This window comes from Dromiciops gliroides, chromosome 1 (assembly GCF_019393635.1).
Source record: "Dromiciops gliroides isolate mDroGli1 chromosome 1, mDroGli1.pri, whole genome shotgun sequence".
Classification (NCBI taxonomy): Eukaryota; Metazoa; Chordata; class Mammalia; order Microbiotheria; family Microbiotheriidae; genus Dromiciops; species Dromiciops gliroides.
This window is the reverse complement of record NC_057861.1, coordinates 418986034-419002129: the sequence shown is the minus strand read 5'-3', so window position 1 is coordinate 419002129 and position 16096 is coordinate 418986034. Positions and strand designations below refer to the sequence as shown.

Here is a 16096-nt window from a genome sequence, read left to right as displayed (position 1 = left end):
TAATGGAATCTTTCATCAAACTGTTAACCTGTAATATAAGAGAAAATAAGGTCTTTAATCAGGGCAGAGGAACTATAGCTCCTGGTATCTCAAAGCAAGATGCTAGGAATACCCAAAGATGAGAACAGAGGACAGGGTTTATATGCTCTTGAGTCAGGTATAGAAACTACTCAACTCTCAATAGAAACTACTTAATGTAAATGTATCCTTTTATATAATAACATAAAGTTGGGGGGACTAAGGGGTGAGAATCATTAGGAGGGGATAGTTTGCTTGGAGAGAGGTCCATAAGACAATCAAGAGTCTGGAATTGACAAAGATTGGTTAGCCCCAGACAATTCCTTGGCCTGGGAAGGGGGAGTAGGTGGGGATCAATCAGTTCTCAGTAAATTTGTGGTTATCAATACTAGAGTAACTATTATCATCTCTCTTAATGCTTTCTCATGGGAATTCACTTCTGTCCAAAAGTCAGTGAGTGAAACTTCTGATTTTATAGAGTTATATGATTTTTCTTCCAAACTCTGGTTTTAAACATATAAATGACTTTCTGCTTGAGATGTTTTTTGTAGACATCATATTATTGAAACTTGTTGGGGAGGGGGGCTTTGGTTTTTGTTTTGTTTTGTTTTTTTGAATGGCACATAGTAAGTATTTAATAAATGTCTTTTTATTTATTCATTCATCATTAAAATATTTCCTTTTTATTGAAGAATGCATCATTATTTTAAGTTATACTTGTTAAATTTGTTTTAACTTTTTGCATACTCAGCTGTTATTTCTTTTGTCAGCAAAAACTACATTCTAACATATTTCTCTAGAAGTTGTTTAATCCTCATCTGATTATACATATATATTTATGTGGATATGTATATACATGCATACACATATACACACACATATATGTATATACACACATACACATATATGGATCTTCCCTCATTCTGGTATCTAGAAGAGTAGAAATAGTTCCACTCATTTCAGATCAGGCAGACACTCGCCTCCTCCCTCTCTCCCAGCAAGCTTCTTAGTAAAAACAATTCCTGACTTATTTGTTTTACTTTTTTAAACTTTCCAATGTGTTCACCTTTCCTTTCTTCCCCATCTTTCCTAGGTCAGATTGCAGCTTTGGAATTATTTTTCCTCCCCTCTGCTTTAACATAGTTTTTTCATTATTTTGACATCCATAATCAGAAAGTTCCTATCCTCTGTCCTTAATCTGTTCTTCACTTATTTTTTTTCTTATGGTACCAAGTATATAAGCATTATTTGTGAATGTATTCTTCCCCAAACCCATTTTTTTTTTTGGCGGGGCAATGAGGGTTAAGTGACTTGCCTGGGTCACACAGCTAGTATGTCAAGTTTCAAGGCCAGATTTGAACTCAGGTCCTCCTGAATCCTGGGCCAGTACTTTATCCACCAAACCATCTAGCTGCCCCTCCCAAGCCCATTTTTGGACCTTAAGTTGTCTTTCAAAATGACCTTGCTGCTGAGAATTTGTTAATCGATTGAAAGACTTTTTACATTGATCTTCCCCATGACAGTGACAATGGGAAAGCATACAAGAACTTCTGTCTTTCTGATACCCCACCCCAGTCTGTCCCCTTTCTCCTTGAAACATTTACAGAACAGAAAAAAAACTCCCTGTTGTTTTGTTGGTCCTATATAGATAGCATCTACATGAAATCCCTTTTCCAAGTCTGTGCCCTAAAACCTTGAAGCAATTTTAAATATTAACATCCCCATTGTTTTGTGTTTTGCCAGTCCTCTAAAGCACTTCTATTGGATCCCCTTTAGTGATTCAAGCTTTTTGTGAAAATCATTACTGATTCCCATAGGTTGATTTGATTTGTAGAATATTCATAGACTTTCTCTACATCTTTATCCTCTGCCATAGATGGGGAAGCCTAAGCTTGCATTAGTTTCCTGGTAGTCCTATTCCTTCTATTCATTATGAAGACTACAAGGCAAGAAGATAAAGTGAAACTAGACTGTTGTTTTTACTCCTGAGTGCATGATAAAACCAATTCCACTGGAATGCTTTGTCTGCTTCTCTAAGAAGGACCCTAGAGCCATTCTTCCATTTAGCTCTGACTTCCCTATGTCTTCTGATTTCATTTAGAGCAAGTATGGCATAGGATAATAAAATTTTAGAACTGAAAGGGACCCAGGAAGCTATCTTGTGCCACTCATACCTGAAAAGGAATGTTAGATATCAACTATACCATTCCTGCCAACTATAACATCCCCTCCCATAAGGGGGAACCTATTACCTTCTGAGGCAATATATCCCGCTTTATGAAAGGACTGTTAGGGGGCAGCTAGGTGGCTCAGTGGATAAAGCAACAGCCCTGGATTCAGGAGGACCTGAGTTCAAATCTGGTCTCAGATACTTGACACATACTAGCTGTGTGACCCTAGGGAAGTCACTTAACCCTCATTGCCTACCCCCCCCCAAAAAAAAGAAAGGACTGTTAGAAAGTTTGTTTTGAAAACAAATCCAAATTTGATTCATTGATTCATCTACCCATTGGATGTAATTCTGACCTCTAGGGCAAAGCAGATCAAACCTAGTATCTCTTCTACATGACAGCTTACTTTAAATAATTCCTTCACAGCTAAAATTTACCACTCCCCAGATTTCTTCTCTTAATAAAAGCTAACGTGTACATGGTGCATACTGTGTACCAGGCACAGTGCTTTTTATCTCATTGGATTCTGACAAGTTAGGTATTATTTATTATCCTCATTTTACAGATGGGGAAACTGAAGCAAGCAAGGATTCAATTACTTGCTCTGGGTCACATAGCTAGTAGGTGTCCAAGGAGAGATTTGAATCCAAGTCTTCCTGACTCTAGGTCTGGTGCTCTATCCACTCTCACCTAGATGTGCTTCTCTCTTCTTGACTAAATATCTCCAGTTTCTTCGACCAATTTCTGTATGTCATGGATTAAGGACCCTTCACTCTTCTGGCTGATGGGCTCTCTCTAGCATATCATTGTCCCTCCTAAGCCATGGTACTTCAAACTGAACATGGTACTTCACATGTGATCTGATCATTTGTTCATAGAAGCTATCTCTTTCAGTGTAGCCCAATATCACATTGAGTCTGAAATCCACTAATACACACAGCTCATTTTTAAAATTTAATTAAATTTAATTAATTTATTTGTTTTTCCCAGCTCATTTTTAACACTGCTATCCAATCATGTCTCTTCCCTCTTATTCTACAAAGTTACCTTCTTAAACCCAAGTGTAAGAGTTTACAGTTATCTCTATTGAATTCCATCTTATAAGATCCAGCATAATATTCTAGTCAATTATGATCATTTTGGGGATCTTGATACTACCATCCAGTGTGTTAACTATCTCCTAGCTTTTTATCATCTGATTATTGTATTATTAATAATATAATATTATGCTATCATTAATCTAGTTATATCTTGATGGAACCATACTGGATCTTAGTGATTATCACTTCCTTTTGTAGATGTTCACTGTTGTTCAGTCATTTCTGACTCTTCATGACTATGTGAACCATAGCTGTCCATGGGGTTTTTTTGGCAAAGTTACTGGAGTGGTTTCCCATTTCCTTCTCCAAAGGATTCAGTGGGTCCTTTTGTCAGGCAAATAGAGGTGAAGTGATTTGCCCAGGGTCACACAGCTAGGAAGTGTCTAAGGCTGAATTTGAACTCAAATCTTCCTGATTCCTAGACCAGTGATCTATCCACTGAGCCACCAGCTTCCCCTTGATGTTCACTAGTCATCCCTTAAATAATCTGTTCCAAATTTCTCCAGAAATCCAAGCCAAGCTTACTGGACAACTATTTGCAGACTCTATTTTCTACCCATTAAAAAAAAATCAGTACAAGTTTGGCCTTTCCTTAATACAATGGTACCTCTCATTCTACATGCTCTTTCAAATATCTCTGACCCATGACTCAGTAAAAACAGCTTCCAGTTTTCTCAATACCCAAGGATGAAATTCACCCAGGCCAAGGGACTGAATTCATGAAGGGAAGATAATTGCCTGCTTACTATCCCCCTGCTCTTCTTGGGTGTCAGCTCCAATGGCAAAATTGCTTTTGGTTCTCCAACTACTGATCTTCACCTAAATACTTTCCACTGTGCTTCCCCTTCTGATTCCTGGGTTTCTGCATATGATTGTACCTCATAAATATAGAATCCTTTATCACCAACCCCCATTACTTTTTGTTTGTTTGTTTGTTTGTTTTTGGTTTTTTGCAGGCAATGGGGGTTAAGTGACTTGCCCAGGGTCACACAGCTAGTAAGTGTCAAGTGTCTGAGGCCGGGTTTGAACTCAGGTACTCCTGAATCCAGGGCCGGTGCTTTAACCACTACGCCATCTAGCTGCCCCCCCCCATTACTTTTGAATGAAATCTGCCCACCCAGAACCATATTTTCATCATAGCTTTGATCTCCCAAAGTCTCAATTGTATCAAAGGATTCATATTTGCCTCCTTGCATTAGGACTCCTAGGTATTCTTGATCATTGCCTAAACTTTGAGCATATGAATGCAGACATTTGGGCAGCTAAATGGTACAGTGAATGGGGCAGCTGGGTGGTGCAGTGGATAAAGCACCGGACCTGGATTCAGAAGGACCTGAGTTCAAATCCAGCCTCAGACACTTGACACTTACTAGCTGTGTGACTCTGGGCAAGTCACTTAACCCTCATTGCCCCACCAAAAATTAAAAAATAAATAAATAAATGGTACAGTGGATAGAGAACTGGACGTAGAGTCAGGAAAAATTCTCTTCCTAAGATCTGTAAAGAACTAATTGTTATTTGAGGTTTTTATGACCCCATCTTTTGGCTAGAATTTTAAAAACCCTGGCGCACACTGACCTAGGGCTCCCAACAGAGCCTCCACAAACAGCACTGATTGTAGCCATCACCATGGCACTGGCACCTCACATCATCACCACTCGCTGACACCTACATGGGCCTGACAAAATTATAATGAATGTAAGCCCAGTGAGGGCGGTCATGTGACTGTCAGAGTGGCCAGCCAATTGGCTTAGGACTGTGTGTGGTCAGCCTGGGGTCTGCTGGGAAGAAGAGAGGTTTTTCACCATTCTAACTTGAAGCTGGAAGGTGACAGGACACTGCTGTGTTTTCTCAGATGATGGTGTGATGGTGCTGTGTGTCCTCAGCTGGGTGGTGGTGTGATTCAGGTTGTATTATTTCCCTTTCCCCATTTTATTTCCTTTCTCTTAATCCTACTGATCCTGTTTGTGGTGTTTTGGGGGTTTTTTTTAAGCTCGTTCTTATTAAATAAACCCTGCTCTGTCTTGAGGGAGGCCGTTGGTCTCCTTCCTTGCCCCAATATTGCAGCGAGCCGCCTAGCTGACACTCCCCAATTAAAATTGGTCCCTACAGGTCACTCTGGCCTCAGACATTTATGAGCTGTGAGACCCTGGGCAAATCACTTAACTTTGTTTGCCTCAGTTTCTTCATCTGTAAAATGAGTTGGCAAAGGATATGACAAACCACTCTAGTATCTTTACCAACAAAACCCCAAATGAAGTCATGAAGAAATAGACACAACTGAAACTACTAAACAATAACAACAATGCGGATGTTTGAGGCCACTGGTTGTTTACCACTGGTTTCCTTCTTGAGATTTTTTCTCCTGTGATCTTCTGGCCTTTAAGTCCCAACCAAAATCCAATCTTCTTTTTTTTGTTTTTTTGGGGTTTTTTGTGAGGCAATTGGGGTTAAGTGACTTGCCCAGGGTCACACAGCTAGTAAGTGTCAAGTGTCTGAGGTCAGATTTTAATTCAGGTCCTGCTGACTCCAGGGCCAGTGCTTTATCCACTGTGCCACCTAGGTGCCCTCAAAAGCCCATCTTCTACAGGAAAACTTTCCAACCCCTATAAATTCTAGTGCCATTCCTATGTTAATTTTCTCTTATTTATCCTGCATATAGCTTGTTTGTACATATTTCTTTGCTTGTTGTCTATCCCATTAGATTATAGGCTCCTTGAGAGAAAGGACTATCTTTTGCCTCTTTTTTTCTATCAATAGTACTAAGCACAACGTCTGGCACATAATACACACTTATTAAATGTTTAATGATTGAATGATTGAAATCCAAATCCCATTCTTAATCTGCTGTTAACTTTCCAAATCATTTGTTGTATAGCATTCCTTGTTTTCAATGGGCAGAAGTAAAGAAAATACAACTTGTGCCCTTAGGTCTTCAGCTTCTTGCCCAAAATTTCTTTGGCAATGCTTTCTCTTTTTTTCTGGTGGGCTTCTTTATGCCCATATGAATCCTTAGAAGTGGATCATTTGTTTTGATAAGACTTGGGAGGTTGGCCATTGTATCTTGGATACATGATAAGAAATACACAGGCTTCTCATTTGTTATTAGGTCAACAAATCAATAGAGTTCTCTGTTGCTACATCTCTGCAAGGATTCAACAACCACCATTACTCTTCTCTTCATCCTCTGATCCTTACTAAATAATCTTATACTTGACAGCTTCTGTGGCTCTAATTTATCATTCCTGATTCCTAGGGGGATGAGGAGTTGCTTCTTTCTCAGAAAAGGAAGCATCTCCCTACTTTCAGAAAGATTCCCAAATTGGATGGGTTTTATGAGATACAAGAATACATTTTCCTCTTAATTCTCTTCATATTCTGTGTATCATTCTTCTATTTTCCAAACTCCTGGGAAGGGGATTCCACTCTTCCTCTTCAGAACATATGTTTTCTTCCTATGTTGAAACCCCATTTCTTCTTTTTGTTTTAAATGGAACACTTTATTGCCTTGTATTATCTAAGTATGGAGAAGCATTGTTTGAGTCCCCCTCTTCTGGGAAAGAAACCAGCCTATACTTGGAACATAAAACAAAACAAAACAAAAAACCATTAACTTGGCTGTGGCAAAATACAAACATGCAAGTCATTTCAAGTTTCTCCCTCCTTTCCAAGTATCTAATGGAGACACCCAGTTTTGGCTGTGGCCAATGAGAGAATTTGTTTTATTTAACTAGGCATATTTGTTACAAGCTGTTTGATTGTTTTATTCCAGTAAGAAGGAGAAATAGGTGGAAGGGAAAGAAGAAAATCATGTTAATTGAAAAGGTATATATGTATGCATGTATGTATGTATATGTATATATGTATGTGTACGTGTGTCTGCATACACACACAGGCACAGACACAGAAACAGACACACACATATATAATTTTTAAAAGAGGAGCTTTAGAAACTTTTTTTTCTTTTTTTTTCTTTTTGAGACTGGGTCTCCTTTTCTTACCTAGACTGGAAACTAAGGATTGAATCACAGAATTATCCCACTACTGCTTGACATAGATGCTCCTTTCTCTGATTTGGGCCAGTTTGCTCCTCCCTGTGCAACCTGGTATTGTTCTGCTCCCAGGGGCTTCATATTTGTGCCACATTCATTGTGGATTCCAAAGTTGGCTTTGGTTCTATTACAACCCAAAATAATGTAATTCAAGTGATCCACCAACTTTTGCTTTCCCTAGTAGCAGGGATTACATGTATTGCCATCACTGTGCCCAATTTATCACCTCTTAACAACTTGAAAGTCACACCCAATTTCCTTTCTTTTGTCTCACTGAAGTTTTTAAACCCATGCCTTGCTTTTTCCCTTTTACCACCAAACCCTCTTTGTTTCACCAATTTGCTTTATTCAGCTTTCTTACCTTGCCAGTGATCTTAACTTCCTTCACTTTGATTCCTTCTCTTCAGGTCCTTATTCTTTAATAATGCTCCTCCTTCATCCTTCCCTCATAGAAACTAGAAGTAGAATCTCTACCTGGAGATTGTTCTTCCTAAAACTTTTCTTGATATTTTCCAAGTTGCTCCTACTCAGATTCATTTTTTCTCTGGCATTCTTCTCAAGTCCACATCCCTCCAAATTACCTTAATAATTCCCTTCATCTTCTTATTCAGCACAAGGCTTTCCCTTTTCACGTATTCCTTCTCCTAAATCCTGCTCTCACAGAAGATAGAAGTGTTAAAAGTAAACAGAGATATGTTTTAATTCCTCTAGAGGTGTATTAACTAGTTATTGAACAATGACCTCAGATTTTGAGTACCAACAGTACCATTGTTTGTAAATCATTTAACATCTTTTTGATGTTTCCCATCCTTTGTCATTCTGTCATCAATCTGTGGAAACTGAGGGGAGCTACACTGGAGGAACAGCCATTTTGAAATTTGCATATGTGTCTTGAGTTACCATGTCTAAAGAATTCTTCCTGTATTGGCCAGCCTGTTGGTGATAATGATACTTGGTTCCTGATTGAACTGGTCATGAAAAAGTTTATGACCAGGACCACGTTCAAAGCCTTATTACAACTTCCCAGCATTCTATATGATGCTATATAATACTCCAATGGCATAGCTTTCGAGACCCCAAAATAATTTCCATGCCACAATGAAGTATAAGAAGATGTCTCTGTGGGGGGCAGCTAGGTGGCACAGTAGATAAAGCACTGGCCCTGGATTCAGGAGGACCTGAGTTCAAATCCAGCCTCTGACACTTGACACTTACTAGCTGTGTGACCCTGGGTAAGTCACTTAACCCTTATTGCCCTCCCAGGGAAAAAAAAAGAATATGACTCTGTGGAGGAGCATTTTATTTAATTTACTAATACTCCCATCTAGTACAATTTGCTATTATTTAGAAGTAATACTTTCATGCGCACATCTTCATTCCCTTTGACATGTTTTCTAACTACTGTTCACTACATTCCCCCCCATAATGTATTCTTGTGTTGCTTAAACTTGAGGCTTATTCATCTCTTAGTATATTATTTCACCAGGTCCTTATTTACCACAAACATCAATGAAATTTTTTATTCTAAAATTATTCTTTCCCTTTTCTTATCATATTTCCGCTCTAGCTTTACCTGTCCTAGCCTAGTTAGTGGTGTCTTTTGCAAGTATTTTCAATCTATGGGATTCAAATTATTTAACTTTACCAAAAATCTTATATTTAATGATGCATAAATACACAAAAAGATCATATCCATCATGCTTTTCATTCTGTCTATTTCACATGTGCTTCTACTCACCAATACTTTAAAGAACTTTGACAGAGTTTATATATATATATACTAGTCAAATAAAATAATTATATGCATGGCTGCTTCTCTAAACATTAAATAAACTAAAGATCATGAAGCCTTTACCTTATGAAAAAGTGAAAACATATTTTAAAAAGTGAAATCTTCATTTCAAATTGTCGGGCAAAAAGTATGCCAACTATTTACATTTCAGATGCAAAAACAGATCTTCCATAAAAATTTCTTTAGCTTCTAGGCTCAGGAAATTATTTTTCCATACATGAAAGATTGAATTTTGTTCAGTTTCTTCACTTTCACTATTTTTCCTTTTAAATATTGAGTAACAGTTTAAGAAAAAAAAGCCCCAAATACCCAAAATATTCACATGGAATTCAATAATTGTTTCTGGATTGTTCCATTCATCAGTCAACAGTCATGATATACTAAAAATAATTTTAAACCTACCGTAAAATGTTTATAGTTCAAATGGGAATTAATAAGGACTTAAAAAACAGAGGAGAAATTAGATAATAAACAGTAACGACATAAAAGGAAAAACTTCCCAACAATTTTAATTAACCAAATGAGGCACAAAAAACCTAGGATTTCTCTTTCTGTCAGAACAAAAATTTGCTTGGTTTTCTTGGGCATCCCAACTCCATTGAGCAATGGATACTCTTTTTAAGATCAACACATTAGGAGTGATTTTAAGTCAAAGCCTACATATGAAAAATGATTAGTAATTTCTCTTTCCCTTGACAATCCACATATTTCTTTCAGGCGCCATAAGATAAGGTATGTTTATCTCCCTAGTTCATAAGATATTATTTGCACATGGAATGTGAAATAGCACTTGTCCTTTAGGTGATCTTCATGATATTTATAAGTGGTAAAAAAATTAATATACAGTCCATCCTAAGGCAAGTAGAGTCCAGAAGTCCAAGTTATTTTGATAATTTTGTAAATAAAGTATCTTGGGTCTGTTTGCACTAATTTTCTACTAAATGGAACTAATGTACGTGGGGAAACACATGATTTCTTTCAGACAATAGGGAGTCCACTGTCTCCTCCTGATGCCCTATAGGACGGTGCTAGCTTTGTAACCTTGAGGGGGTGAGAATGATAAGGAATAGGAAAGAAGGCTTCCTTCCCCTGGGGCCTAAGAGAATGCCCCCAGCTAAACTGGCTTTCTGCCATTACCTAATTCCCAGGTGTATTTTCACACCATACCAACGTGTAGGTCTCTAATGTCTCTATGACAGATGCCATTCATCTAAAGGGACTGTCCTAATAATTATCCTTTAAAGTGCATACTCTTCAACTTTGCTACTGCCTTCAACATGTCTCTCCCTCCAATAAAAAAATAGAAAGAAAAGAAAATATATTTACCCCCATGCTCAAACTCCACACCCTACCAAAAGGTCTCTAAAGCAAATTTCATTGGATCTTAGATTTTAAGCTGGGAGAGACCTTTATAGATGAGAAAACTGAGTTCCAGTGAAATTAAGCAATTTGCCCAAGTTAATTCAAGTAAAAACTGGCAGGGCCAGTTTGGCACTAAGGTCCTCTGGCTTCTCACTATAGGTTCTTTCTACTGTACCATGAATTTTAGCCCAATACCTTCTCCATCTGTGAAAGAAAGAAAATTTGGTACATTATTACAATAGTATATTAGAACCAGTATTTTTCTCTAGGTTTGGAAAAAAGTCATTTGCCACGTGTGAATAACAATTCATGGCCCAAAGTAGAAAAATAAAATCAAAATTATTGTGTATCTTTTTACCTAGTAGGATTAGGGCAGGCAGGTTGGTGTTTTTAAAAGTGTGATGAATAATTTGGATGGGGTGTTTATTTGCAAGGATACTCAAGTAGCTAGAAGAGTTAATGGAATATGTGACAGTTAAAGGTTTGTTTGACTTCAGAATCTAACCCTGTGTGTATAGTGTCCCTGTGAACCAATCTAATTTAAGTTTCACCTAAAGGAAAGGGTGACAAGAAATCACCGGGAAAGAAATCACCTGCTGAAGAAACATCACCACCTCCTCCACCTCCAGGACCACCACCAATCAAACCAGGATCAGAAGAATGGGTCTATGTGGATGAACCACTTCCTCAGGTATAGTAGTTCAGAAAAAAGCAAAACAAAATGAAACATGGTAGATAACTCCTTCCTAACTCAAGGTAAGATTTGTATCATTATTTTATCTCACCCCCAATCTTTTCATTGGCCCAAATAAAATCTTATCAAAACATCTGATTTTTTTTTAGACTCATTGGGCCATAATCTCATCTATTCCAAGTCATTGAAACTTCTATGAGTCATGCTTGGAAACTACTATTAAGTATTTACATGAGAGAACAAATGGGTTCTTTAAGGCTCAGCCCTCACCTCAGAAGCACAGGCAGTGAAGCTCTTTTCCTGGAAAAGAGTCACATATCGAAAAAACACATGACCATAAAATATCCTTCCAGTTAAGTTTAATCTCTGCCTTTCCAGATGACCAAATGTTGAGTAACTGAAATAAGATGAGAATAAGTAGTTATCAAGCCTAGATCGTTTAGAAGTTTACCTATGTAAAGAAAAATGCTAACCCAAAGGAGTTCTTGAGTGTTCACAAACTCTTATATGATTGCATTCCTGTTAATACCTGAGCAAATACCTAAGTTATAACAACAACAACAACATCATCAACAGCAGCAGCAGTAACAACAAAAGTAATAATTAATAGCTAGCACTTATATAGTGCCTACTATGTTCCAGACATTGTGCTAAGTGGTGTGTATTTAGTTTTTACAAATGTTATCTTATTTGATCCTCACAACCACCCTGCTATTATTATCCCATTTTATAGTTGAATAAAGAGGTTAAATGACTTTCCCAGGGCCACACAGCTAGTTAACATCGGAGAGCAGATTTGAATTTAGATCTTCCTGTCTCCAGACCTGGTGCTCTAGCTACCTCTTTATTAATTTTTTTAATCATTATGGTTCAGCTTAATTTCCACTTTCACCAAGAATGAAGCCTTCTATGACCACTCCAATTCATAATTATGTCACCATCTAATTAATTCATGGTATTTTTTTAGCAGTAGTGAGGTAGCATACTGTAATGGGTAGTATTCAGCCTTAAAGTTAGAAATACATCTTATATTCCTGTCATATCATATGCAACATTTATGGACATATTTTCTGTTTTTCCAATTAAAATATAAGTTTATTGTGGGCAAAGAGAATGTTTTATCACTTTTAATCCTGTGCAGTTTGCAGAAAATGTTATACAAATAATAGGGGCTCAATATAGTTATAAATAAATTAATGAATTTAGATGTTGAGCTTAGGGGTGAAGATTCTAAAGAGGGAAGAGCAGAAGTACTTCTAGTATCATCCTACAATCACCAAGCCAGTCAGAAGATTATAGAAAATACTTTCTTTATACTGTTTGTAAAACTGTCTCAGATTCAAAATGTAGAATGAATGGGAGACATCCATTTAACAAATATTTATTAATGTCAGCTATCCAGATTTCTGCTTTAATTCTAATTCTGCTTTTAAAAAAAAGTGTACCCTATGATAAGCTCTTGACTTGCCTTCCTTGCTAATCATCATCAAAAAGTATTAAGTGCTTGCTGGGTGCTGTGGTAAGCACTGGGGATACAAAGAAAAGCCAAACATACTCCCTAGTGAAAGGCTATTTTGTAAAAAGAGCTGTGAAGCAAACTAAGTTTATAGATTATTTTACAATACCATCTTATAGTTTCATTACCTTATTGCTACAATAATATTTTACATATGGTAAAACTGAACATGATTTACCTACATTCACACAGCTATTAAGTATCACAAGCAGGATTTAAACTCAGGTTTTCCAGACTGGGACACACTGTCTCTTGAAGAATTGTTTTGTAAACTACAGATGAAGCTAGAGATAGAAAGAAAGCTTTTAAGAATGTTACCATGGGGGCATCTAGGTAGAGCAGTGGATAGAGCACCAGCCCTGGAGTCAGGAGGACCGGAGTTCAAATCCAGCCTCAGACATGACACTTACTAGCTGTGTGACTCTGGGCAAGTCACTTAACCCCAATTGCCTCACACACACACAAAAAGAATGTTACCATGATACCTTGGAGATGATAATAATGAAATGAGAATATTATGGCTACAGTCTAGTCAAGATTATATGAAAATAGATTTCAAAAAATACAGGGATGTAGCTATGATGGACCCCATGGGTAAAGATTGAAAGGGAATAAATGCAAATAAATTTTCTGGTTCCCTACTGACTGCCCACAAATTATAAACTTCAGAAATCCCTTTGATGATTTATCCAGGCTTCTCCCAATTCTTAATTCTCTATTGTAAACTCTGATTTTTATAAAGATTAATTTTGATTTTGAATAGTCTAAAATGTGGCAGTCACAACATTGTCTTATCTGTCTTTTGTATATAATATATATATATGTCTGTGTGTATGTATGTATGTATGTATATACTAGTGTTCTCTCTCATGAAAATTAAGTTCTTTAAGGATAGGAAGTATCTTCTTTTTGTCTTTGTAATCCCACAATTTAGCACATGTGCTCAGAAAAGGGCTTGTTTGATTCATTTATTCATCAAGTTAATTAAAGATGTTTGGTAAGGCATTCCTGAATTCCCCAAAGGATAAAAGAACCATGACAAAAGTGAATTTAAGTCCAAGATAAAGAAAAGTTAGCTAGTCTTAATCAATTCGAATCTCTAGACCCACATAAATTGTATCTTGAGTATCTTGAGTATTCTAATGATCAATGATCTTTGGAGGATGACATTGCAGCTGGATTGGAGATACGTCAAATTGTTCTGATTTTATAAAAAAGAAAAGTGATTTCTTCTAACTATAAGCCTATGAGCTGGATACGAATTCCTGGGAAAATTCTGAAATATATCATTAGAGAGATGATTTTTGAACACTTAGAAAGAAGAGATATGATTGCAACAGGATGGGAGAGATGTATTTGGTCAATTCTAATATGCAAACAAAATTGACATTAAAAAATTACCTGGGGGCAGCTAGGTGGTGCAGTGGATAAAACACCGACCCTGGATTCAGGAGGACCTGAGTTCAAATCCGGCCTCAGACACTTGACACTTCCTAGCTGTGTGACCCTGGGCAAGTCACTTAACCCTCATTGCCTGGCCAAAAAAAAAAATTACCTGGAAATTTAGTGTACTCTAAATTCAATATGAGTCAATGCTATACTATTATACAGTATAGTGTAATAGTATGCTTGACAGCCAAAAAAAATCTCATGGGCTCTTAGGCTGTATTAAAGGTATTAGACCTACTCTACTCTGCACCCCTCCAACCCCATGGACCCTTACCTTCAGTTTTAGATATCACATTTTAGAAAGACCATTGACAAGTTGAAGAGTCTACAGAAGAGAGTAACTAGGACTGAAACCCATGCTACATGAGAACTAGTTAAAGCATCTTAGGATGCGTAGTCTAAAGGAGAAAGGACCAAAAGAGCACATGGTACCTACTTTCAATTATTGGAGATTTTTATATAGACTAGTAATTAGGTATAGATTACCTGATCTCAGAAGGCATAACAAGGACTAACAGATTGAAGTTACTGAGAGATAAAGTTTGGCTCTAGGAGATGATCGGAAAAAAAAAAAAAAGGATCACCACTTCCTAATAATGAGAACAGTCCAAAAATAGAATTAGTTGTTTTGGGATATAGTAAATTCCCCATCTCCGAATGTCATACGATATCATAGATCTAGAACTGAAAGGGATCCCTAAGGTCATCTAGTAAAGCCCCTTCATTTTATAGATCAAAAAATGGAGGGCTTATGGATTGGATGAACAAACACCTACTGAGTATGTGGTAGGGGACATTCCCATTCCAGAGTTCAGTTGGTCTGTGATCTCTTCCAACTCTGAAATTCTAGGATTCATAGATTAGCACAGTTCACATAAAAAAGCCTTGAATTTTTTTCAGACCACAATTCAATATGAACAAACAGTGTTAATTGGCCACTTGATAATTTTAGGCTGCATTAGTAGAAGTAAACTAGTGATCAAGGGAAGTAATAGTCACATTATTTATTCTCTTTGTTGTTTGGATCACACCTTGGATTATCATTTAGAATGGCGATCCACCCTTTAAGCAGGGTATCATATTGTATTTACACATCTAGTAAGTGTCTGAGGCCAGATTTGAACTCAGGTCCTCCTGACTCCAGGAGCAGTCTCTATACACTGCACCATGTAGTTGCCCTCCAAATATATGTTTTAAGTTCTTGGAACCCAGGGTAAGAATCTCTGATCTAGAAGAAGAAAATTAGGGTAGTGTGGGGTCTGGAAATATTGCCACATGTAACATGCATAACAGCTTAAGGGACCAGGGATTGTAGCCAAAATAAAGAAGAGTTTTCCCTTAGCAAATAGTTAATGTCCCTAATACGCAGCATAGTCTGCTTAAAAACTCAGGCTTTTTGATTCTTAATTCAGTGCTAATTCCATAAATAATCATTTGTTTGGTTGGTTTTTAAAGAGGTATCATGTAAAACGTACATTGAATTTGTTCTGTTTTCCTTCAGAAAATGAGATAAGACCAAAGGATAAAAATTATAGTCAAGCAGATTTGGGCTCAGTATGAAAAAGAACATTATAAGATCTCATTATGAAGAAAAACAGGTCAACAATTAAATGCTGCAATATGATCTCTCTTAATTCAGTTCAAATTATCAAGTATATCTTGGGACCCTCCTATCTGCCAGGTTCAGTGCTAGACACTTGGAATATAAGTCTGAAATTGAGACAAAAGCACATATTATGTTCATTCTCCTTTTGTATACAATGCAAGGGTAAACCAAATGGGATAAAATATTAGGACTGCCTGGCAAAAGCTTCCTTCCAGAGTATTAGTCTTATTTTCACCTTAGCAATAATGCCGTAACATTAAGAGGCTACTTCAACAAAGGGAAATGCTTCCTTCAAGTGGCTGTTGCTTTCTTCTCTCAGGATATGTCATTTAAAGA

At 37.1% G+C, this 16096-nt stretch overlaps 1 protein-coding gene across 1 annotated transcript in view; it reads left to right on the top strand.

Moving 5' to 3' along the window:
* SPEF2 (sperm flagellar 2) overlaps window positions 1-16096 on the top strand; it is a 232225-nt gene that overhangs the window by 156335 nt on the left and 59794 nt on the right. The window contains exon 22 of the mRNA XM_043975070.1: window positions 11067-11186. Coding sequence (XP_043831005.1) covers window positions 11067-11186 — 120 coding nt within the window. The remainder of the gene's footprint in view (window positions 1-11066; window positions 11187-16096) is intronic.